Raw genomic sequence first — 25,539 nt, 5'->3', positions numbered from 1 at the left:
CCCCACACTAAAACTAATAGTTGATTGATGGGGAAATAACCGAACGGTTACTTGTTAACAATTAAAAAAACAAAAAATAGACTTGTAGCCTAATACAAGTGGAGATTATGATGAAACAGCCTTTCATGGGAAGTAAAAGTTCTGGAATATATATGTGAACTTGACATTGCTCCCCACTAGTGTCCTAAATGGCAAAAAAAAAAAAATTCAGGAGCACTGAGTGAAATCACTTCCTTTTCTAAGACCCAGCCAACAGAGCTGTTAAAAATAAGCTGCAATTTTGGGGAAATTTAAATACAGACTGAATATTAGATAACATTAAGGCATTAGTATCACTGCCATATTTAAAATGGATAACCAGTAAGGACACGGAACTCTGCTCAGTGTTATGTGGCAGCCTGAATGGGAGGGGAGTCTGGCAGAGAATGGGTACATATGTATGTATGGCTGACTCCTTTTGCTGTCCACTTGAAACTACCACAACACTGTTAATTGGCTATACTCCAAAAAGTTAAAAAAAAAATTTTTTAAGGCATTAGTGTCAGTTTTGTTAGAAGTGGTAATGGTGGTTACATAGTAAAACAGATGTATAATTAGTATTTTTGTAGTGAAATATCATGTCAATAACCACTTTAACATACTCCAAGGGGGAAAAATAATAATGAAGTAATAAAGTAATATGTTAACAATTGTTCCTCTAAAACAAGCAAAAGCTACTTGTTTCATCCAAAGTACTAGCCTATTAGAGTCAGAAAACCATCAGTAAGGAGCCTCAAGTCTTTCCGGATACCCTTGGAGAAGCAGGATCTCTGGAGTAAAGTCAATTTGACTTCAAAACATTAAATTTAGTTCCTGGTTATGACAGTTTCTTCATCCATAAATTCCAGATATCACTACTTTATAAAACTGCTAAGTTTAAATGAAAGAATATTTATAAAATGCCTAGCACAATAATGGCAACCCACTCCAGTACTCTTGCCTGGAAAATCCCATGGACGGAGGAGCCTGGTAGGCTGCAGTCCAGGGGGTCGCTAGGAGCCGGACATGACTGAGTGACTTCACTTTCACTTTTCACTTTCATGCATTGCAGAAGGAAATGGCAACCCACTCCAGTGTTCTTGCCTGGAGAATCCCAGGGACAGGGGAGCCTGGTGGGCTGCTGTCTCTGGGGTGGCACAGTCGGACACGACTGAGGCGACTTAGCAGCAGCAGCAGCACAATACCTCATTATAGTAGCTACTCAATAAAATGTTAGTTCCCTTCTCTTCACCACCACTAACCCCTTTCACAAGGAGAGGACAAGAACAGGAAGAAACTATTTCTGAATACACGTTAAAAAATTGTAGCTAAGCAACGGCATCCAAAGAGTGGAATTTCTGCTATCTTCTTGCCACTCTGAAAACTCTCCTGACTCTACATCCTGACAGCACCTTCCCTCTGTAACTGACCACCCTTGATGTACATAATCCTCATGACCTCTCATAATCACGAGGTAAACTGATTTTCCCTGCTGTGTCTCTCCCACTGTCTCTCTCCTATGCGGCTATGTTTCATCCCTCCCTGCAACCTTGAATGTATCTGAATGCCTGTGTAATGTGAGCATTTCCATAAAGCTCTGTGAATGAATCAAGTCACAGAAAGAGGCCTTTCATGGGACTAGACTCCATACATGCCCTGCAGTGCTGAATGTTTTGTAATCACCAACTGTGATAAAGACCCTGATGGCACACTTGAGCAGGAAAAGCAGAAAAAATAATTAAAATATAGATAAGCCCAATCATTTTTTTTAAAGACCTGGAAAACATGAATGGGTAATTAAAGCCAGGCAAGGTGAAATGTAGCAGGGTTAAAAGTAAAATCTTGCATTTAGATTTTTAACGCCCTAGTCACAAAATATATAGTCACAAAATATAAGACTTAAACAAAAAACAAAGCAAAACCGTAAGACCCCAACTAGTAGGTAAAATAGTTATTGAGATAGCAAATGTAGTAAACTCAGGCTTTCTTTCTGTCCTTGTATGGGCCAATGATGAGAAAATGGCAAGAGTCCCTAAAGTCTGAGAGGAAAAACAAGAAATTCAGAGACCAAATCAATAGAGAATTTACCCCATGTAGTCCACACTGGCTAGATACTCTCTTGTATTTGATTTCAGGAATCATAGTTTAGTACGTGGCACTTATACAGGAGTAACCCAAATTGTAAACGGCTCTGAAAACATGCTTCCAGAAAGCAATGACAGGTTGTGATAAGACCAATCTAAATGGCGGGCTGCCAACAGAAGTTAATTTTGATTAGGCAACTGCAGATGTAGGACTTCCCCGGTGGCTCAGATGGTAAAGCGTCTGCCTACAATGCGGGAGACCTGGGTTCGATCCCTAGGTTGGAAAGATCTCCTGGAGAAGGAAATGGCAACCCACTCCAGTATTCTTGCCTGGAAAATCCCATGGACGGAGGAACCTGGTAGGCTACAGTCCATGCGGTCGCAAGGAGTCGGACACAACTGAGTGGCATTTACTTTACTAGGCAACTGCAAAGGGTTTTTACACAGATTAACATACATACATACACAGAACTATAGATTTGGTTCTCACAACTACCTATTAGTAAGTCAACTATCATCACACTCATTTTAGAGGTAAGAAACTGAGTCTCAGGAAAAAGGCTGAAGTTAAGTTAAACCCATGACTCTCCAACTAATAAACAGCAGAATGAACACAACCAACAGAAGTTTTCTGACTCCAAATTCAGAACTCCTTCCAGTTCAAAGTGTTATCAATTCCATAAAAAAGAGCAGTCACTTGTTTTCTATGTTACCTCATACTAAGAGCCAATTCTAAAAGATAACCAAGATTCTTTTTTTTTTTTAAAGACCAAAGGTATGTCCCTCCTGGTAGTCCCCAGACCTATATTAAGTTTCTACTACAACTGCCTATTTTTAATTCAGGGTTGGGGTTTTAAGGATGGGTAAGGGAGTGAGGATGGCACAGGAACACAATATACTGAAAACAGAGAGCTATGGGTCACATGGTTCTGCCAGTAATGGTAGGCAAGTCATTGAATCTCTCAGCATCCGTTTTCTGAGCCGTAAAATATGTAAGAAAAGCTAAATTCCCTTCCAATAAAATTCTACATTTCTACAGAGTTGGAACATACTATCTAATAAATACTCAACTAAAACAAATATGAAGAACCTCTCCTAGGTTTTTCCTGGATCCAGAGTATTCAGCACAATAAAAGACATGAAAACTGCTCAATATACTTCTTCTATAAGACGAAGTAAACAAACATCAACTTAGACCCCTTAGACCTCACTGATAAAAGCGCAAGAAAAAGAACTGGGACCAGGTTTGACTTAAAACATGTATTTCTCAACTCTATGAACAGAAAACTCAATGAAGGAGATAATCTTAAATCACTTTCAATCTAAACAATTCTTACTCTACCATTCTGTCACAGATGAATGATTCCTAAGATACTTTCATTTTAACATATTACAAATAACAAAGACATTCTAAATTTACCAAAATAATTTCCAAAAAATTTCTAGTCCAAAAATTACTTACTATTTGAAGTTTGATTGTTTTCCCATCTAACTCTATAGTTCTTATTTTGAAATCCACACCAATTGTGCTGATGTAGCTTTCTGTATATGTATCATCCTAAAGGGAAAAAAGTTAACAATTAAAATGAATGTTTAATAGAGTAAGTAAGAAATATGTTAACTTTTATCTAGAAAGCTGATAAAATTTTTAAGACATAACAGTCTGAGAACAGCCACTCCATCCTGCTCCTGCACTCAGTTCACATTCTGAAGACAAAGTGCTACTTAAAAATGGCTTTTTTCCAATAGCTATTCTTTAGTTTTCCAATCATATCTTGGCAAATTCTTTATATGTATCATACAGAGAAGGTTTTATATTTTGAATGATTATGAATGATTTTTCTAATTTGCTCATCAGCAGAATTCTTGTTCCTCTACCCCCACTGGTTATTCAGTTTATTCAACACAAACCTATGATCATGTCCCTCTCCTGAAATTCTTTCATAAGTCAATTTTATTTCCTAGATATCACTTTTAAAATTGACACATAATTCATTTACATAAAGTTCACCCCTTCAAAATATATAATTCAGTGGTTTTTAGTATATTCAGAAAGCTGTGCAACCATCACAACTATTTTAATTCCAAAACATTTTCTTCACTCCAAAAGAAAACCCTATACCCAGCAGCAGTCAGATTTCTTCCTCTCCCCCTAGACTCTGCAAACTACTAATCTACTTTATGTTTCCACAGATTTGTCTGTTTTGGTCACCTCACATGAATGGAATCATACAATGTGACCTTCTGTGTTTGGCTTCTTTCACTCAGCATAAACTTTCCAAGGTTCAGCCTTTTTTGTTTTATTTATATATATATATATATACACACACACACACACATACACACACACACACACACATAATTTAATTTAAATTAGATTTTTTAATTTAAAATATTTTTGGCTGTGCTGGGTCTGGTTTTTCTCTGGTTGTGGTGAGTGGAGGCTATCCTCTAGTTGAAGTGCATGAGGGTATTCCCTTTGCAGAGGCTTCTCTTGTTGCGGAACACAGGCTCAGTACTTGTGGCGCACGGGCTTAGTTGCTCCACAGCATGTGGGATCTTCCTGGACCAGGGATCGAACCTGTCTCTCCTGCACTGGCAGATTCTTTACCACTGAGCCACCAGGGAAGCCCCAGCCATGTTACAGCATGAATCAGTACCTCATTCCTTTCCATGGCTGAAAAATAGCACACTGTATGGATATCCTACATTTTGTTTATCAGTTCATGGACATTTGGGTGGTTTCTACATTTTAGCTATTTTATCAATAGTGCTGCTATGGACATTTGTGTACAAGTTTTTGTGTGAACAATGTTTAACCCAAGGCTAAACTTTTAAAATTACACCTGTTTTTTCCCTAAGTACCTATTACAATTATTTTACTCACAATGAAAACAAAATTCAGTTTTTTTTTAAGTGAAAATATATGTAAATGGAGAGATCACACTTTCACCACGTAACCCCACTGTACAATCATCAGGCATAAAGCACCGCCCAGGAAGTATTCTGCTAACAAAAATGGATTTAGGCTCAATCAAGCCTAAATCTATTAAGAGTAGCACTGTTAAAAAGAACTTCCTTTGATGACAGAAAGGTTCTACAGACTGTGATTGTCAATACAGTAGCCAGCAGCTCCATGTGGCTAGTGAGAACAAGGAACTGAATTTTTTATTCCATTCAATTTTATTTAAATTTAAATAATCACAAGGGCCTAGTAACTGCCATAATGATATATAAAGCACTGCTCTGGGGCTTACTTCCAATTACAGAAACAGGAAATCAGGAGCGACAAGTTTAAAGACACCACAGAGAAGCAAACTGACAAACCTAAAATGCTGGACAATTTATAGGATAACTGCCCCAGTTTCTGCAAAAAGAAAGTGACATGAAAAATACATAAATAAAAAAGGAGGAGGTGGGAAGTGGGAAGTTGGAAAAACTCTAAAAGACTAAGCAGCGAAACAACGAAATGAAAGTATGAACCATGCGTTTTTTAAAAAATTGAAGTCTGGTTGCTTTACAATGTTGCTAATTTCTGCTATAGAGCAAAGTGATTCAGTTATACATATACAGATGTTTTTTCATATTCTTTTCCATTATGGTTTATCACAGGAAACTCAATAGTTCCCTGTGCTATACAGTAGGACCTTATTTTTCCATTCTATATATAAAAGTTTGCATTTGCTAACCCCAAACTCCCACTCCCATCCCTCTCCATCCTCCCCTCCCCATCGCTGGCAACCACAAGTCTGTTCCCTACGTCAGTAAGTCTGTGTGAACCATGTTTTGAATTGTGATTCAAACTAACACCACACTTCTTAAGATAACCAAGAACATTTATTTTGTAAGTCAACAAATGTTTTTTATATCATAGTGTATGAGTGTCACTCAGTCATGTCTGACTCTGCAATGCCAAGGACTGTAGCCTGCCAGACTCCTCTGTCCACGGGATTCTCCAGGCAAGAATACTGGAGTGGGTTGCCATTTCCTTCTTCAGGGGATCTTCCCAACCTAGGGATCGAACTCAGATCCCCTGCACTGCAGGCGGATTCTTTACCATGTGAGATCAGGGAAACCCTATATTAAATACAGTATGCAAGGGGAAATGACACATTTGGGATTTTTATTTGTAGCACTCCAACAAAAGGAGAAAAAGGACTACATGAAACGAGTGTGGGCAAGTCTTGATAATGTTGAATCAGATGTGTACATGACACTGAGACAAAGATGGCTAAAGACAACTGTAAAGTGCGATCAGAGTTCCAAGTGGCGAGAGACAGCTATGTTGACTTATCCTCCACATATATTCACATTTCGGTATAAACAGAATCACTGGGTAAAAGGATATTTTTGAAGCATTGAATGCAATTTGACAAAATACTCATCATTATTAGATATTCATTTTTTAAATTGTCAAGTAAGTATCACGTACTATAGAAAATGGATAGAGAACAGCATTCAGCACTAAAACATGACAGGTGCTTTGTTAGAAAAACTTATAAATGCTGTTATTAACAGAATTCTTATATACCCCTAAATAACCCTTAGTTGCACGCCTCTGAGCCACTGAACTTGCCATTTCAACTGTCCAAATTTTCAGTATCTCTTTCTCCCCACTCCCAAGCTTTATCCCCCTAGCGCCCTAGCCTGTGGGCAAGTTGCCAATTTTTATCCATTTTTCAAATTTGAGTTCAGGCAACAGTGATTGTCCAAACATTCCCCAATTCCTTGGCCAGTAGTTAGAGATTCTTCCCTCTGTGCTCTCAAAGCTTATTATACATTTCTTAATCATACTTTTTACAGCTTGAATCTATTTTAGGGATCTGGGAATCAGTATTTTAAAAATGCTTCCTGGCTGATTCTGTGTAGGTAATACTGAAAACCTGTGACTTAGGTCTGTAGAAACCTGGAAAGGATTTTCTTTGAAGCGCAAATACCTCAGGCTACAGCCATTTTCCTCAAGAAATGCTAGCTTCTTTCCACCTACCCAGATCACTGTTTTAATACTTGTCACTTTAATAAATACTAAGTATTATCTAATTTTGACAGTAAAGAATCAGCCTATAATGCAGGAGACCTGGGCTCAATCCGTGGTCAGATTCTCTGGAGAAGGGAATGGCAACCCGCTCCAGTATTCTGGACTGGAGAATTCCATGGACAGAGGAGCCTGGTGGGCTACAGTCCATGGGGTCACAAAGAGTGGGACACAGCTGAGCAGCTAAACAAAAAAAATTTTTTAAGCCCTTTAATTACAAATAAAACTGCACATTTTTTCATATTTACTGGCAATTTGTATTTCTCATTTTGTAAACTGCCGACTCATGCATTCATTCTTATTTCCATTCGGACAAATACCCTTTCCTCATTAGTGTACAAATGTGCTTTATATACTGAGCCTATCACCTCTTCCTCCAAATACTTTTTGCTAGGACCTTTTGTTTTCTAACATTATGTGTCAACATTAATTTTAATGAAATCAAATTTAACAGTCCTTTCTTTACTGATTTTTTTCCTGTTAGAAAATACTTTCACATATGATTAAAGGGCCACCTAGGTTTTATTCTGGTACTTACATGGTCTTATTTTCAAGTTATTATATATAATGAATATACATGAGACCTACTAATATCTCATCAGAAAAGTAATATTAAGTATTGAGATGCTGTCAAGCTTGCAGTGGTGGATTTTAAATTTTTTTAAATTCTAATTTTCCCTTGAAAAGCTTGAAGTTATTATAGGCAACAAATGGTATCAGGTATTTTCCTTGAAGTGACAAGTCTGTTCATCTGATAAAATGTATACCCAATACTCAGTTCTAGATAAATGTAGCCTGTCAGTTGTTCTTTCAAGTTAAAAAAAAAAAGTTCAATGAAAAAAGCAGCTAGTTTAGAGCATAATGGAAACAACTATACAAACGCTTTTCTCTCCCTTAAGACAACCAACACATTCCAGTCTTCAGTAAAACTGTTTTATGCGTACTCATTTTTTCACACAGAATATTTAAAAACACTCAACAAGGATCAAAATCTTTAAAAATTAATAAGTGTCCATCAACAGATGAATGGATAAAGGAGATGTATACATACATATATACATACCATGGAATACTAGTCAGGCATAAAAAATAAAAATTCAACATTTGCAACAACATGGATGGACTGGAGAGGGTATTATGATACCTAAGTCAGAGTGAGAAAGACAAATACTGTATGGTATCACTTACATGTCGATTCTAAAAAAAACACACACACACAAGCTAATAACTATAACAAAAAAAGAAACAGACTCACAGATTTGAGAACAAATTAGTGGTTTTTGGCAGGGAGAGGGGAAGGAGGAGAAGCAAAATAGGGGTAAGGGATTAAGAGGTACAAACTACTATGTATAATATAGAAAGTTACAAGGGCATGTTGTACAACACAGGGAATATAGCCAACATCCTATAATAGTAAGTGGAATATAACCTTTAAAAATTGTGAATCACTATATTGTACATCTAACAGCTATGTAACACAGAACATCAATTACACCTCAATTTTTAAAAGTATGAAAAAAATTAATCATTTTTCCTGTTTCATCAAAGACACACTTAAGTGATAATGGTGTTTTTTCCCCTCCCCTATGAGCAAATAGAGGTAAACACCATGACTATGAGCATAATCTGGGGCTTAGCATTACTTCAGTTCAGTTCAGTCGCTCAGTCGTGTCCAACTCTTTGCGATCAACATAGGACTAATAAAGCACTTGCAGTTTTACCTACGACTGCTTTTGCACCATCAGGGCAAAGATCAACAGAGTGAAAAAAGGCAAATGTCTTTTGTCTTAGTACAATTACTACGTAATTATTTATTCAGTAAATACTAATGATTTCATGTTATTAGGAAGTAGTTTTTGATCTCATGGACTCCAGGAGGGTCTTGATAATCCCCACTGGTTCACATCTTAAGAAGCAACGATCAAGATAGTGAGAAGGAAAACATGTTAAATTTGAAGGCAGTTCATAAACACTATGAACAAGTCCATGCATTTTATTTACTAAGTTGAAAGTTATTATTAAGTTATTTATCAGTCTGTAAATTTAAATGACAACGACGCCACTGTCAAAAAAATAAATAGTCTGTACCAGGCCCTGCTTTTTCTTTTTATTCTACTAAAGTTTTACTTGAAGATTTGTCTTCCATCAAGTCATTTTCAACACAAACCTACCATTTTTTCCCTTACTCATTATTTATGTTGGAATGAAACATTGTTTGACCTCCAAGGAGAGTATCAGACACTTTGACTTTATATCCACAGTTTTCCTGAATTTCTTTTAGGAACAACAGTATTTCCTCTATTTAAAGAGTCTAGATATCACTGGGAATGTGTATTTGGAGGCTTCACATATAAAATTCTGGAAGAATATCCTGAATAAAACAGTTTTATCTTTTGTCTACCCAGAAAATATACACAGCATTAATTCCTTTAAAATCATTTTTGATTTCAACTTACTGCAAACCTAAGAAGAAGGCAAGACTTTCCAACCCCAGAGTCGCCAATCAGAAGTAACTTGAATAAATAATCACTGCAAAGAGAAAAAGAAAATCACATTAATAAAAAGCATATTGTATTATAAGTTCTACAACAACAAAAATATAGACAAGACTAATAGCTCACTGAGGAAGACTACAGCTTGTGAAAAGCCCATGGACGCCCTAATAGAAGCCCAAACTCCAAGAAACAGCAGTTTGGGGCCCTTTTGATGAATCACTGAACATGACAGAATTATGTATAAATAAGATAGACAATGCCACCCTTATCTCTAACATCACTGAACTTCCACGACCAAGCAACGAATGAAAGGAAACATAAGTGATATGCATTCTTGGAAGAGTCCAACAGACTTTCACTAGAAAAATCCCACTCTTCTGCAATATTAGAATATAGGGAGTTAAAGTTTCATTTGTTTTTGCCAGTGAAACAAACAAATCTCTCCTTCAACTTCAAATCTCAAATCCTTATTTCATAGCAATCCTCCAACAAAGGGCTTTTATGAATGATCCTTCCCTAGCATCCACCTGGAATTCTCCTTATTTTAAACTAGAGATACAATAAAAACAAGGAGGCTGTTTGTATAAATGCACAACTTTGCCAACATTCTAAGCTTGTATTAAAGCATACTTCAGAAAACACTGGAAAAAAAAACCAAACAAAACACTGAAAGCTACGCTATGTTTATGCACATTTACCATCACTGAGACTATCTCAAAAATTATCTCCAGAGAGCCTTTCATAAATCTCAAGACAACAGTCATCCCATGGTCAAAGGAACCACTCATAGATTCTATTCTTCCCAACTCTGACCCGTTCTGTAAGTTCTTTTAAAGCAATTTCAAAATGACAAAAAATCCAGAATTTACAGATTTTTTTCAGAAGACATACAGGATTCTTAAATTTCTTCCCTCTGACTTAGTTTTTATAAAATGCTATCCACTTAAAATGAAACCCAAATATCACTTGCAAATGAAATGTAGATTACAAGTGTATTTACATGTAAGCAATATGTTTGGGCATGATTATCTCTGGGATTATTAATCAACTGTTTACCGAGATTTATAACACCAGGGGGGCTTTCCTAGTAAAGAATCTGCCTGCAATGCAGGAGACCTCAGTTCAATCCCTGGGTTTAGATCCCCTGGAGATGGGACTAGCAACCCACTCCAGTCTTCTTGCCTGGAGAATTCCACTGACAGAGGGACCTGGTAGGCTACAGTCCGTGGGATGGAAACAGTGGGACATGACTGAGAGACTAACACTTCCACCTTCACCGAGGTTTATACAGTGATAAGTATTAAAACTTTTAGATTTCTGGGACTTCTCGGGTGATCCAGTATTTAAGAATCCACCTTGCAATGGGGGGACATGGGTTCGATTCCTGGTTGGGGAACTCAGATCCCACATGCTGCAGAGCAACGAAGCCAGAGTGCCGCAACTACCGAAGTGCACATACCATAACTAGAGACTGTGAGCCACAAGGAACGGTCCCGCAGGCTGCCACCTAAGACCCAATGCAGCCAACTAAATTTTAAAAATATTTAAAAACAAACAAAAAACACATAGCTTTCTAGTTTACCAAGTTATTGTAGTACACTTATTGTCCCTAATTATACCAAAAAAGGAAAAAAATTTTTTTAAATCCTGCCCTAGTAAATGGCAAAATAAAGGTCACAGAAGGTAATAAGCTTTTAAAATAAGTGATTAAGAAGGGCTGATTGAAGCACAGGATGAACTTAATAACACTCTTTCCCATTTGAGAGCCTAAAGAATAAAAGGGGATAGTAGGGATAGGTATTATAAAAATTTACCCTTAATAAATTATTAATACCTAATACCAAACAACTTCTATTAGTCAGTACATTTGCTGACTGGCTTCAGTACTATTGATACCTTTCTCTTTAGACCAAATGAATTCTTAAGCATGATGAACACTGAACATTAGCAATGAGTATCTTACAAGTTTACATTTCAGTTAGCAAGAAAAATCACAGCACCAACACAACTACAGTTACTTTGTTTTTAACAGAAATTATGACACAGCAAATGCCCTGAATTTACCAGCTTTCCTGAGCACAGTGCCAGGTATCCAGTAAACACTCGATAAACATGCCCTGAATCAGTGGTACTGGTAAAGGACAGCAATGGGCTACAGATGTCACCTGTGATGTCACTAATTACCATAAAGATCAATTTTTCTCTTCCAGAATAACCATAAGGCTGGAGAAAAACATAAATGCTTCCTAACTATGTTACAAGTTACATTATGGTTTCAAAGAAATTAGTAGTCAATTTTTTAAAACTACCTTTTTCAATGATCACATTCTTTTTAAATTTCACAAACAGCATTATTTTGAATCATTTATGTGTTTCTGATAATTTAAAGCCTAGAGCCATTATAAATAATATAAAGAACTGAGCACTGTGCTCCGCAATGAGTCTTGCTAAAGAAGCCTATTTTTTTCTCTCCCAAACCATCAGTTTCACTAACGTGACAAGACACATGGAAAAGAATGGCAAACAAAATCAACCAACAAATTTCTTGCCTTATCCAATTTACACACCAAGAGACTATGATCAACAGCACGTTACCTGCATTGGAACGTTTTAAATTACCTACTCCTGTAGTAGCTTATTTCTAAACTATTAATATACACGAAGTATGATAACTCAGACTTGAGATCACTTAAAGATATTTCTATAACTATAATTTACAAAACAGAACAAGTAATAATGTTGATAGGAAATACGTGAATCTAAAGTTAGAAAGCTCAAGATCAGTTCTGATACAGAGCCAAGGATAATTTAGCAAAATGTATCTTTCTTTTATTCTCAAGAATCTGAATTAAGTTTTCAGTCTGCAATACCAGTTTGACTTATGTGAAAAACCGAATTCTATCAGTTGAGAAAATTTTGTACAAGTAAAGAAATCTTTACAGATTACAGTACAGCTATAATCGACACTCTCCTAAACTAGACTGTTTCAGTGAATTCTATCCACTGTTCTCAATCAAAACTTCCTCTAGTCTTCTTCATGTCTAATTTACATGTCTAATTTCCTCATAGTAGTCTGGAGTCTGTTTTTCCTCACTCTGATGTTTAACGTATCTGTCTGTGTGATGGTAAACTGACTTAACTCATCCAAAATATAATATTGTGCCTTTAACAAAGCACTATATCAAGAGTTCAGAGAACATTTTAATTTTGTGTCTTTAATCAGGTCTCTCTTATTGTGAGTAACAGCTAAGGAAAATAGTCATTCTTGAGTAACATTTTGGGCAAAATGCCAGAGAAAAAAATCTACAGGAACACGGCATGTTAAAAGGACAGATAGCAAACCTCAAAGGCCAAGGCAACAATTTGAGCCACAGTGTAAACGATCATGTACTGGATTATAACCCCCAAAATAAAACAAATATCCATGAGTCCATAAGAGTACAAGTATTAACTAAAGAGGAGAGAAGGGACAACTCTTCCTTACATGAGGATTCCAAATAATACATGTAGAAGGAACAAGAGAAGTAGAAAATCACTAGTAGATTCACTGCTGCAGACAAGATCCACTGCTGAATGCTAAAATTAGTGGGTGAAACTTCAAGGAGAGTTAAGGTATCTGCATGACCTCAAAACACGCCCCCCAACCTCAAATGTTTATTACTGCAGTGGTTTTAACACTGGCCCACAAATCCGCTGCATACTCCTCCCTCCAGGAGATGGGGCCTCTTTAGCTCCCTTCCCCTGAGGGTGCATTGGTTCTTAATGACTGGGGGTGGGGGGAGGGGTGGGGTGTGTGTGTGTGTGTGTGTGTGTGTGTGTGTGTGTGTGTGTGTGTGTGTGTGTGTGTGTGTGTGTGTGTGTGTGTGTGTGTGTGTGTGTGTGTGTGTGTGTGTGTGTGTGTGTGTGTGTGTGTGTGTGTGTGTGTGTGTGTGTGTGTGTGATGTCCGACTCTTTGCGACCCCACGGACTATGTGTGTCTGTGTGTGTCTGTGTGTGTGTGTCTGTGTGTGTGTGTCTGTGTGTGATGTCCGACTCTTTGCGACCCCACGGACTATAGCCCACCAGGCTTCTCTGTCCATGGAATTCGCCAGGCAAGAATACTGGAGTGGGTTGCCAGTCCCCTTCCCAAGCCTCAGGAATAGAGCCCTGGTCTTCTGCATGGCAGGCAGATTCTTTACCGTTTGAGCTACAGGGAAGTCTCACCTCTATGGCACCTCTTCCCAAATCTATAACCCCATCTAATCAAAAGAAAACATCAGACAAATGCAAATTGAGGGAAATTTACAAAATACCTAAGCTCTTCAAAACTGCCAAGATAATGAAAATCTACACTGAGAAACTCAGATGAAGGAGGCTAATATGATATAATAATTAAATACAACATGGTCTCTTGGATTAGGTTCTGGAACAGAAAACGACATTACTGCAAAAACTGGAGAAACTGAACTAAAAGTCTATAGTTTAGTTCAGTTTACCCATGTTAATTTCTTAATTCTGATAAATGTACCATGGTATATAAGATGCTAACAGTAGGGGAAGTTGGACAAAGGGCATACAGGAATTCTCTGTACTACTTTTACAATTCTTCTGTGAATCTAAATTTACTTCAAAATAAAAGGATTTTAAAAAAACAAACTATGAGAACATTAATGAAATAGGTATAATCTCATTGAAAAAAGCTAGCTCCTGATATTTTTTAAGTGTGAGAGATATATTTTGTGTTTTCTTGAGTTAAATCAACAATCATAAATCATGGTAGAATCTGTAAAATAAAAACTTTGCTTTTGAGGCACAAGTATTTTTTCAGAAAATTACTGCAAAGCGGAGATAATTCAGTGAGAAAGTAAGACAGTTAAGACAGACAAAGATTAAGACTGCATGGAAGGCGGGCAGATTCAGCCTTTTAACAATTGGATGGTGGGATGCCAAAGGCAACAGCAAGTGAAAAATTATTTTTGTTATCAGCTTCTCCTTAGGTCAACTCATGGTCTATTTTTTTAATACTGCAGACCCTTTATTTCCATTATTTATGATCTGAACATAATCTTAATACCCGTGCCATTTTTGCATGTAAGCATTAATACTTTCCGTACCTTAAAAAAAAAACAATCACTATTGTGAGAGCATGAAAACAGTATTTTTAAAAAGTTACTTAAAACCCATTTATGTTAAAAATTCTATTTAGATAAAATGTTTTCCTTTTTATGAGGTTACCAAACTGCATACATAAAAGAGGAAGTAGGAGATGAATCTGCTTGTTGCTCAATCTAAAATACTACTCAGAATTCCATTATATCAAGAGACTATTACATGATATACTATTATGTAAAAAGATTATAGAACATCTTTGTCCAGTATAACCCATTATTGTTAAAAAACAATTTGTACACACATAAAAGATTTGGGGAAAGAAGCGGACACTTCTAAACTGTATGATTGTACTTGTCTTCTCTTTCTATTTTTTAAAATGTCTGCAATCACACTGTTATTACTTTTCTAACCAGAAAAAAAAAAAAGCTATTTGAGAAGAGGAAAAAATTTTAATCAATGGCTTATTCAGTGACTAAACAACCTAATGAGTTCTTTCAGCATACCTGCCCTAACACAAATGACACCTAAGTAGGCAGAGTAGGTCAAGGCTGGAAGCAGGTAGCATTGGCACACTCCCAATATAAGCAACAAAGATATGAATCAACTTTTTGGATTAAATAAAAATAAACATTTTTTATCTTCTTTTATGAAATAAAATTTGGATTATCACATACAGTTCACCTGTCAATGAAAATGTTACAAAAGAAAGTTGACTGACATTAACAATTTCAACATACACTTTGGAAATACACCAAGGAAGACAAGACAAAAGTAAACAGTGGAGAATTATATAATTGTTTTTATCCAAACAGTACACCCCAAAACACAAATTTCAAAATGTCAGCTCTAAGTATACCTTAGAAAAGACCAGCTATTTTACAAAGTTAAACGGAACCTGTAATTTCTTCTCTTTCACCTAGAACAAGTTCACTTGCATGACACGAAACATGTAGTTTTATCTTTTTATAAAATCATACTTGAAAACAGCCTAAAACTAAGCTCATATAACAAATTTAAAACAAAAGTCATGATTATGAGATTATGATATAGTGGGCCCAACAAATTTTAATTCGTCTTTAAACTACACACTAGCCTATTAGCGTTTGGAGTTTAAAACGACTAAGAAAACTTTGGAGCTGCAATAATTGTGCATGACATCAACTCTTCTTTACTCACTTTAACTATGTTCCACAGAACACAATTCAAAATTGATCATTAGGCTAGAGAAGAGGTAAGAACTTTTTCATATGCTTCAATTGTATTATTTGAATTTTATAGAGCACATATTACTTTTCTGATTAAATTAATAAAAACTAAACAAACCTTCAGTAATAGCCAAAAGCAACCTGTTAGTCGAAATAAACAATTAAGATCTGAGAGGGCAACAGTCTTTCCTTCATATTTAAAAAAATTGCCAAGCAATTAAAAAAAACTCTCCCTACAACTGACCACTAAAACCACAATTAAATAAAACATATTTAGAGACAACAGATTAATTTTCGAGGTTCCATTTTAGGCTCTGTTTAAAGGTGTTCCAAAAACCCAAAGCTGGAATTCTGAAAATGAGAGAAACTTTGGTTGATTGGAAGTAGTAAGCCATACAAGAGGACAAGAGAGTAAATGGTCTTAAAATGCACTTAACGGCAAATATCTGCTGAAAAGCACACCAAGTGTCCACTACCTCCTTACCTTTCAAAGCCTGCATGGGTTTTAGAGCTGGAAAGACCTGTATTTGAATTCAGGCTCCATCAAATACTAGCTACAAAATCTTAAGGCAAGGTACTCACCTATCACTATGTTGCTCTATTTCTTCATCTGTAAAAAGATTCCATTAGCACACTACCACCCAATTAGAGGGCTTCGGAGGTGGCTCAGTGATAAAGAATCCACCTGCCAATGCAGGAGGCACTGAAGATGAGGGTTCGATCCCTGGGTTGGGAGGATCCCCTGGAGCAAGGAAATGGCAATCTACTCCAGTATTCTTGCCTGGAAAATCCCATGGACAGAGGAGCCTGGAGGGCTACAGTATATGGGGTCGCAAAGAGGTGGACCCCACTGAGCACACAGGCACACACCTGAACCACCTGATGAGGCTCTGGTCAAGAGTACAAATACTGCCTCTAAAATATCTAGCACAGTGTCTGGTACATCACAGGAGCACAGTAAGTGGCAATTATCATTGTCCCTTCCTCCCTCTAATCCAGGATGTAACCTGATGAAAAAATTCAAGAGCTACAGACAAAAACGTTGAAGCTGTTTGTTTATCCGCAGTTTCTGTACAGATGACGTGTGACAAATTATCACAGAAGTTTACCAGTTTAATTTATATAAAGTAAAAGTGCAAAAATTACCAGGTAACAGTTATAAGTACAATGATCACAACTAGCAACACATACAACCGTAAAATGGTCTGCAGCAAATAAGCCTGCCTCTCCAGTAAAAGAAAGGCATTTTGCTTTACCTGCTTTTCTCATAGAAAAGGCCTGCATGACTTTAAGGGACCAACTAGTCAAGAATAGTCATGAGGAAAAAAAAAAATAGTCATGAGGGTAGAAAAACTGAAAATGGATACAATAATTAACTTCAAGTCCAGAGAAGCTCTAAAGATCAACCGAACACAAGATGTGAAGAAAGTCAAAGGCCTATTAACAATACATACCTCACAAATCCTTTTTTTTTTTTAATTGAAGGATAACTGGTTTACAGAATTTTGTTGTTTTCTGTCAAAACTCAACATGAATCAGCCATAGAAAGGAGAGGATATATGTATACTTTCTTAACATTTTTAACAGACCTCTCCAATCAAGAATTTTAGACATAATTGGCCACAAAAATGCTAGTTGCCTAATTAACTGGCTTAATTTCAAATTCCTAGAAGTTAACCACACACAGTAAACTGGAACCAGCATACCTGGACTGTAAAATCACAGGCCCTTGAGTTAAAATTCCAATTCTACTGCATTTAACTCTTCTCTGCCTCCGACTCCTGTAAAATTAGGACCCTATTTCTTCATTGGATTAGGGGAAATAATGGACGTACGTAAAATTTCTGACTAGAGGCGGGAACTCAGGTTGTTTCCTATTGATCTTAACTCAAGACTAGCACCAGGGCTTCTGGAGCGTCCTCCTCAGTGCTGTGTTCTTCTCCAGCTAAATCAACATAACTGAAACTTTCTGTCAACAATTGAAATCCTAGGCCCCTTCTCCAATTGTTTTGCACTATTATGCCATCCTAGTCTCTACAGAAAAAAAAATCATAAGCTTTAATTTGCGCTAATACTGTTAAATTGATTATACTTGCTTAAGTTTGAGTCATCTTAACTAACTGGTAAGCATCTGGGAGCGAAGTCTCTGTTGTATAATCAAAAATAAAAACCCCTCAACTCCTAGCACAGTGTAATGACAAAAGGCTGGCTGTTTTATCAAGCTTTTTCTCCAAGGAAATTAGATTTTTGCGTGTGTCTACCCACATGCGTGTGCATGTGTATGCTCACTGAAAGATTTTAAATATCTGTATTGAAAAATTTTTTCAAATAGGTCAGTAATCCATGTGTGATGATTAAATGTGTTAGAAAAACTTTAACAAGCTCAAAAGGCATAAATGGACTGTATGAAGTAAGTGGTATTCTGAACTTAAACCTATGGTTTTCAACTCGAAATGCTGGCTTAGTTTTTTTTTCGCCCATTTCTCACCAATTCCCTTGATATATTTTACACTCAGATGATAATAAAGTCAGTATATAAGTCCTACTTTATATATAAAACCTATCAGAATGAATCAAGACATCTGTGAACTAGCACACAGAACCTGAACACATATAAAGTGTAACTTACTGCTTAAATTAACTTAGAACATTTGTTTTAGTAGAGAGTAAGCTCAGCTCAAAACAGCATGGTAAATTTTGGAGTTCTGACTTCATTAGCTTTAGTAAGTGACGAACCCAATTGCTCTTTATGAGGACAAATGCCACCCACCAACCTATAAATTAAGCACTAAATAATTAATAATTTGACAAAGTTGCTTAAACTATCCTTTTATAAATTTAACTATTTTTATAAATCCCATATAATTCAATTAAGACTATATTACATATTACTCTGATCTAGGCATTTACTCTAATTATATCCATATGAATTTTATGGCAATAAAGGTAACTGCAGAGATGACATTGTTGTTCATGTGAACACTAATGCTGTTTGAACTTAGTGTGTCTTTGTTTCAAGAATGTTGGAAACACTTCATCTATCAGTAAGTTAATGAGAAACAAACAGGTAAACATTTTAATAAAAGGAGAAGAAAAGAAAAGCACAGACTAGGTCATCAAAATAAGCCATACCCAAACAAATCTCACATTTTGAAATTAGTTCAAGATCCCAGATTTAAAGCTAAAATCTGTCCCCCTTGGTTTCTACATTTCAAAAGAATGGCAGTGAAAATTCTCTTTTCTGTTTTCAATCTTCTACATCAGGCATTTATAACTTGAGGTTCATGAATACGCTCAGGGAATGTGAACAGCTTGCAACTTTATGCAGGATGCTATGAGTATGTATATACATAGCCAACAGATCCATAGTGCTTATCAAATATTCCCAAGGGTACATCACCATAAATGGGTTAAGAATAACTGCCCTAAACGGGCAGAGCAGCAAGTACAAGTAGTAATTCCATTTAAGTACTATTGTTATTCAAAGAAAATACAGTCAGACACGTTAAATTCATCACTGTCCTGGAAAACTTCAATTATGTAATTCAGTCAATCTCATTTGTAAAGCTCACTAGTCTGAGGTACAGAGTGCATGAAATGCCCTATGTGAAGACCCTAGCCAAGTAGCTGGCACAGAGAGTAAGTACTTGTCAATTAGTAGCTATTATTATCAAAATTAATGTTCCCAAAGAGTGGTTCTTAAGAGCAAAAGTAATACTACCTGTCAAAATCTATAAACATGGAACAGAGCAAACTTAACTGGAACCTATATTAGCAACCTTGGATTTAATAAACTGACCCATCAGTCAAAAAAGTACCAAGGAAAATTTCATTTCCTACTTCTCCTTTGTACCCTATTTCTTCACATATTTAAGTAAATAAACAAACCAACAAACATTTATTCTCTGGCTCCCTAAAGCCTCAGGATTATTTTCCCTTTATACTACCCTTTTATAATTTGAAACATCACAGGGTGGGTCCAAGGAAAAGCCAAGTCCTCGGTTTTCTTCCCTGAATTCTATTGCTGATATCAAAGAAGCAATCTCTCCTCAGCCCCACCTTCTACAAGAAAACAGTGGAAAAGCCTGACTGTTCTGCTCTCCCAGAGCAGGGCGGAGAGGTGGTCATTTTGTCTAACTCTTACTAAAACTTCAAAATGCAGTTCAGACGAACAGTGCAAAAAGCAGGAAAGTCAACACATCTAAGATATCCCAGGCACTGGCATCCTACACCCATTTTTAGTTTCTCTTCATCTTTTTATTTTGCAAATTAAAAAAAAAATCTCAATCTTAAAAAGCATTTTATTTAACCCCATTTTCATACATTAGGAAAGAGACAATAGGTAACAGCAAAAGGAAGCTCTTAACTATCAAAAAGGAACCTTAACTATTACAACTACAAGCGGTAAAACCATCATATTTGTAGTCAGAAGTTGCCAAGGAGAGCAAAAAACACATACACAGACAAAGGACTGCTGATAGGATATGAACATAACAAGACGTTAAGCACTTGTTACATCACTTAGAAAAATCACTAATTGCTTCTAGAACAAAAATTGAAATACTAAAGAAATAAAATTACTCACAAAGCAAAATTCTCTTTAAAAGTCAACAGTTGGCAAGAGAACACCTGATTCTAAAGCTCTTCTATCTTTTAAAAAAAAAAACCTTTGAATATGTAAGACACTGTCAACATCCTATACTTTAGCCTATTAATGATGAAAAGGAGAAGAAATTTTAAATGTAAAATTTCAGTTTCTTTAAATGATCCTACAAGATCATCCACTCACACCAAACTCGTAAGATGCATTCTGTGGAAAGTCTACATAGCTATTGGGAACTTACACTATGCAGAGAAATTACATACACTGATTCTCTACAGACATTAAATAGTCATATTCTGGACAGTGAGAATACTTCTTTAAACTTCTTTGAATTTCCCAAATCACTACTAACACCATCAAAAAGTCATCAAAGCAACCAACAAAAATAAAACCTATTTTTAGTTGGTTTCTGCTTCTTTTCTAATAAAAAAATTAACTAAAAATTATGTAAAAGGCAGTAATGATGTATTTATCAATGAAATTACAGTTAGCCAGATAATAGAACTGATTAACTTGTTTTTACTTTCAAATCCTTAAATTAAAAGACAGACTTATTCAAAGCAGAGCACTGGCAAAAAAAAAAAAAAAAAAAGTCAAATGTTCCTTGAATCTACCATGACACAAAACGAAGTTTAGGAGACTGATTAAAATATATGCCATAATTATGTTAAAACGTAAAAAAACAAGGTTTAAAAATTTTTTTTCTTTTACAAATTTTTCTGCAATGAACTAGTTGATCCAGGGACTACCCTGGTGGCGCAGTGGGTAAGAATCCACCTGCCAATGCAGGAGACATGGGTTCCATCCCTGCTCCAGGAAGATTCCACATATGGTGGAGCAACTGAGCCCTCTGGACTGAAGCCTGCACGCTCTAGGGCCCATGAGCCACAACGAATGAGTCCCTGTGCCACAACTCTGCAACAAGAGAAGCCACCACAATGAGAAGCAAGGGCACCCAAACTAGAGCAGCCACCACTCGCTGCAACTAGAGAAAGCCCTCGTGCAGCAACAAAGACTAAGAGCAGCCAAAAATATATAAATAAAGAAGTATATACATGTCCAAAAAAATGTGATCTTACAAAAAAAAAAAACTAGCCAATCCAAAGACATTACTACATACAGGTCTTCTGACTGGAGTTAACTGGTTGAGATAGGTACACGTATTTCATTCTTAACATACTCCTTATAGATGAAGCAGCCAAAATAATTTTGACACTTAAAAAAAACAAAATCCAACAGAAGCTAGTGGATTAGGAAAAATGCTTCTGGTATGAGAATAATGTTAAGCATTTCTTAACCAGTGTGCTGAAATAATCACTGCCTGCTTCACCTCCTAGCTCAGGAAAATTAAAATCTTTCTTCAAATCTCCGGAAGAAAAAGAAAAGAGCTTTGACGCTTTCCATCTACTTTTTCCACTGCTCAGACTCCACTCTGGTTGCATTTTGTTTTTGTTTGTAGTATTCAAAGTTCAAATGAGTCAGTCATTACCCTTAATTTCTGCTAATAAAGATAACCCAGGACCATTTCTCCCAAATCAGCCAAATAACATGGAAAGTAGTCAAAGAAAAAGCTTCAAATTTAATCATTAATGGACATACTTCTTATTCTCACTCCCAAACCAAAAACTTACAACTTAAAGATTATAAAATAAAAGCATTCAGTAATAAAGCTACCAACAGGTAATCGTATCAACCTACACAAATCTAAAATCTTGTTCATTTTGAGAGAACCAAACTTTTGTCAAGAACACATTTTATTACCAAATTCAGCAGCACCCATACAGCAGATTTTTAGTTTCTCTAAGAACATGACAAACCAAAACAAGGAACATCTGGGGTGCACCTGTAAATATTCCCTTGTATACTATTGTTTCAAATTAGCATATAAAGTGTACACTATAATACATGTGTATTATATAATGCACTATATTGTACCTGGCATATAATAAGTGGCCATAAACGTTAGCTATTAGGGTAACACTGTAGAATCATAAAAGGCACTCATCCATTAAAAGTTTTAACTTAAAAAAAAAAAAAAACCTTTGACTTTAAAGTTTAGAACACAGTTTTAAAGCAAATGGGCTTGTGTCTGCATGATTAAATTCTAAGAATTTCCTTCTTTTCTCTAGTTCCCAATTTTTCTCTAATTACTTTAATGATGCTAATAAACTTGATTAAAGACAAGAAACTGCTCAAGTCAGATTCTAAAAATCTGCTTACTGGTTGCCCTTGTGACCTTTCATAATAAAATACCACCTCTTCTCACCTTAAGTACTTTTCATTAGTGCTTTTCCAAAGGTTTTTCCAAGCTACTAGGTTATTTTACTTATGAGACAGCCTAGAATATAAATACAGTAGCCCAGGTACTGGCACACTCCATGCCATAAAAATATAAAAATGATTTCTGGGATTGATTCTGTTGAGGTCATTTATCTAGAACCGTCAAAATAAAGGATGGTTTGACACTCTACTTAAGAATTACTATCCCTGTCATTTATTAACCATTCTTCTTTCTTCTTCCCTCCTGAACAATCGTTCTCACTCCCTCTGCTTCTCCAAATCAAATGCTAATAATGCCCTTACTGGTTTATTCTCTACAAGGTCTTCCTGAACCATACCAGCCAACCACAACCCCACAACTTCTTTTAAAATCTTGTGGCTCCAATCCATGTCACACATCTGGAACCTGCCGTATCTACTGGTATTTAACATATACAATATCTATTTTTTTATATTCCATTATCAGTTCCTTGAGGATAAGGGTTATATTCCTAAATTTTACTATGACTGGAAAGCCTTATACAATGATGTACCCTGCTCTTACAAGTTTACCAAATTCTTTTACATATACATATCCCCGATAGGAATAAACACTGCTGTCCTATTTTACAAAAGGAGAAATAAATTCAGACTCTATACATGTAGCAAATTTAAGAAACTCCCTGAACAGAAGACAAATCTCCATAAAATGGAAAATCCATGTACTTTACTGTTGCCAGGACAACTTCTAAATTAGAGGCCTCAAGTTCAACTCTGTCCAACTACGAAAAACCAACTTTGTCCTTGGAGCTCTTGATAAAAAACTGCCAGCATAGCAAACAGGACACTATTAGAACACTATCTTCAACTTCTTAAAAGTATATAAAATTTTAATAAAGTACTACAGCTTCTGTTTAGAACAGAAAGGGACATTTCGGCGTCAAACCACAGTATTAAAAAAGTTGAAGTCAGAATGCATTTTGCAAGAGCCATGTGACACACACATGACAGTCAGCTAAACCCATGGGTGTACCTTTTAGGGGAAATATTTAGCAGTAATTGACCAAAACAGCAAATAAACTCAACATTTAGGTCAAAGACTGATCTCTGCTTTAAAAAATTCCCCATCTCCCCCCAAATCCTTCTGACACCGAGGAGGAATACCAATTAAATCTCCTTCAATTATTCACTAATTTCAAAATGCAAACTGTAGAAGGATGTTTTTAAGGGCCATTAAGGAGAACCCAACGAAGTCTTCCTAAGGAAAGAAACACCGGGTCCCAGGAAGGTGACAGGTGTGTCACATCTGCTGTGGTGACTTCTTGAGGAAGCAAGAAAAAGAGATGCATTAACTTTTCATGACACGTCACGGAACCTCATTCCCTATCTGCAAGCCTTCAAGTAGGTAATTCAAAACCTACAGATCTATCAAAGGGCCCATTCGTTTTTCTCGAAACTTTACGGCAAAGTCTTGCTTGTATTTGGTAATACCACAAAGATGGCCCTAGGTTTAGTGCTAGTGTTTTGTTTTATTTTTCCCTTGACCTACACAAGGCAAAAGGACTTCGGTGTCCTCTTAAAAAAAAAAAAATTCTCACGAACGCCCAGGTTTTTCAGGAAGGCAATGGGCTCGCTGAGTTCGTAAAGAACTCCAGGAAATAACTAAAAAAACAAAACTAAAATTTTTAAATCGATTCTCACCATCTATTCATTCCCCGTAATCCCACGCTGCCCTGAAAAGCATCCATATTACCTGCAACCTGGAGAGGAGGATGGAAGAAACAGCCAACAAGCTCAAGATTTACAAGTAAAGCTGGTTTCCACCCCGAAGGTTCTGACAGCTCCGCAGAGCGCGGGCGTAGGGTCTGACAATGCCCTCTAAGAGAGTTGTCTCACCTCATCCCCACCCCTTAAAAAACTGGCCCTCCTTGAAAAGTCACTGCCTCCAAAAAAAGCTACCCCTTCCCACGGCTTCACCACCGACTCCCAGACGCCCCAACCCTCTTCGCGGACTGTCCCGACACACCGGCCCGGCACTCAGGCCAGTACTACAACCAAACCGGGTCCAGGCCCAGGCGGCTCACCCCTCCGGACCGACCCGTCCCCTCCCCTCGGCCGCCCCTCCTCCGTCAGACAATGGGGCCCGACTCCCAGCCGCCAACCTCTCCTGACCCATCACCCTTGCCTCACCGAGGCCGAGGCCCCTTTCTCCGCCCTCCTCGCCCCCTCTAAGCCTTCCCAAGGTGGCCCACGGACCCAGCCGACCGGTGCTCTCCTGCACTCACTATTCGGGATTCATGCTGGACATGTCACTGCAGCTGCCGCCGCCGCCACCGCCGCCCTTGCTGCTGCAGCCGCCGCCCTGACTCTCCGCGCCACGGGTAGTCGAAGGAGAGGAATGAGATAGACTGTTCCAGGAGAGCAAACGTCTTTACCCCACTCCGTCCCCTCAGAACACAATCAGCAGCCGCCACCACTCAGCTATCGCTTCCACCCAAAATGGCCGCCGGCGAACCAGGAAATAGGAAAGCCTTAGACCGAGGGGTCTTTACACAGCCCAAAGGGCGGCCGCACCGCGTGGCATGCCGGGAAAGAGAGTTTCGAGCGCGGCTGCGGGCGCCGGGGAACCACGTGCAGGGCCAAGACCTGGACTCAGCTTCCCGCCAAGCTCCGCGCTTCTGGCGCACGCGTACTTGAGGGGCTGTCTCACACCCCATTCCCCCTTCTCTCAACCCCCCCTCGCTCCGCC

The 25,539-nt window shown here is 37.3% G+C and overlaps 1 protein-coding gene across 1 annotated transcript in view; it reads right to left on the bottom strand.

Moving 5' to 3' along the window:
- RAB1A (RAB1A, member RAS oncogene family) overlaps positions 1-25,292 on the bottom strand; it is a 29,876-nt gene extending 4,584 nt beyond the window's left edge. Inside the window, exons 1-3 of the mRNA XM_068988021.1 lie at positions 25,076-25,292; positions 9,594-9,666; positions 3,565-3,660 (exon numbers count right to left, since the gene is read on the bottom strand). Coding sequence (XP_068844122.1) covers positions 3,565-3,660; positions 9,594-9,666; positions 25,076-25,098 — 192 coding nt within the window. The 5' untranslated portion in view covers positions 25,099-25,292. The remainder of the gene's footprint in view (positions 1-3,564; positions 3,661-9,593; positions 9,667-25,075) is intronic.
- Positions 25,293-25,539: the final 247 nt, after the last annotated feature.

This window comes from Capricornis sumatraensis, chromosome 1, assembly GCF_032405125.1.
Source record: "Capricornis sumatraensis isolate serow.1 chromosome 1, serow.2, whole genome shotgun sequence".
NCBI lineage: Eukaryota > Metazoa > Chordata > Mammalia > Artiodactyla > Bovidae > Capricornis > Capricornis sumatraensis.
The sequence above is the reverse complement of the archived record's forward strand: the minus strand, read 5'-3'. Positions and strand labels throughout refer to the sequence as shown.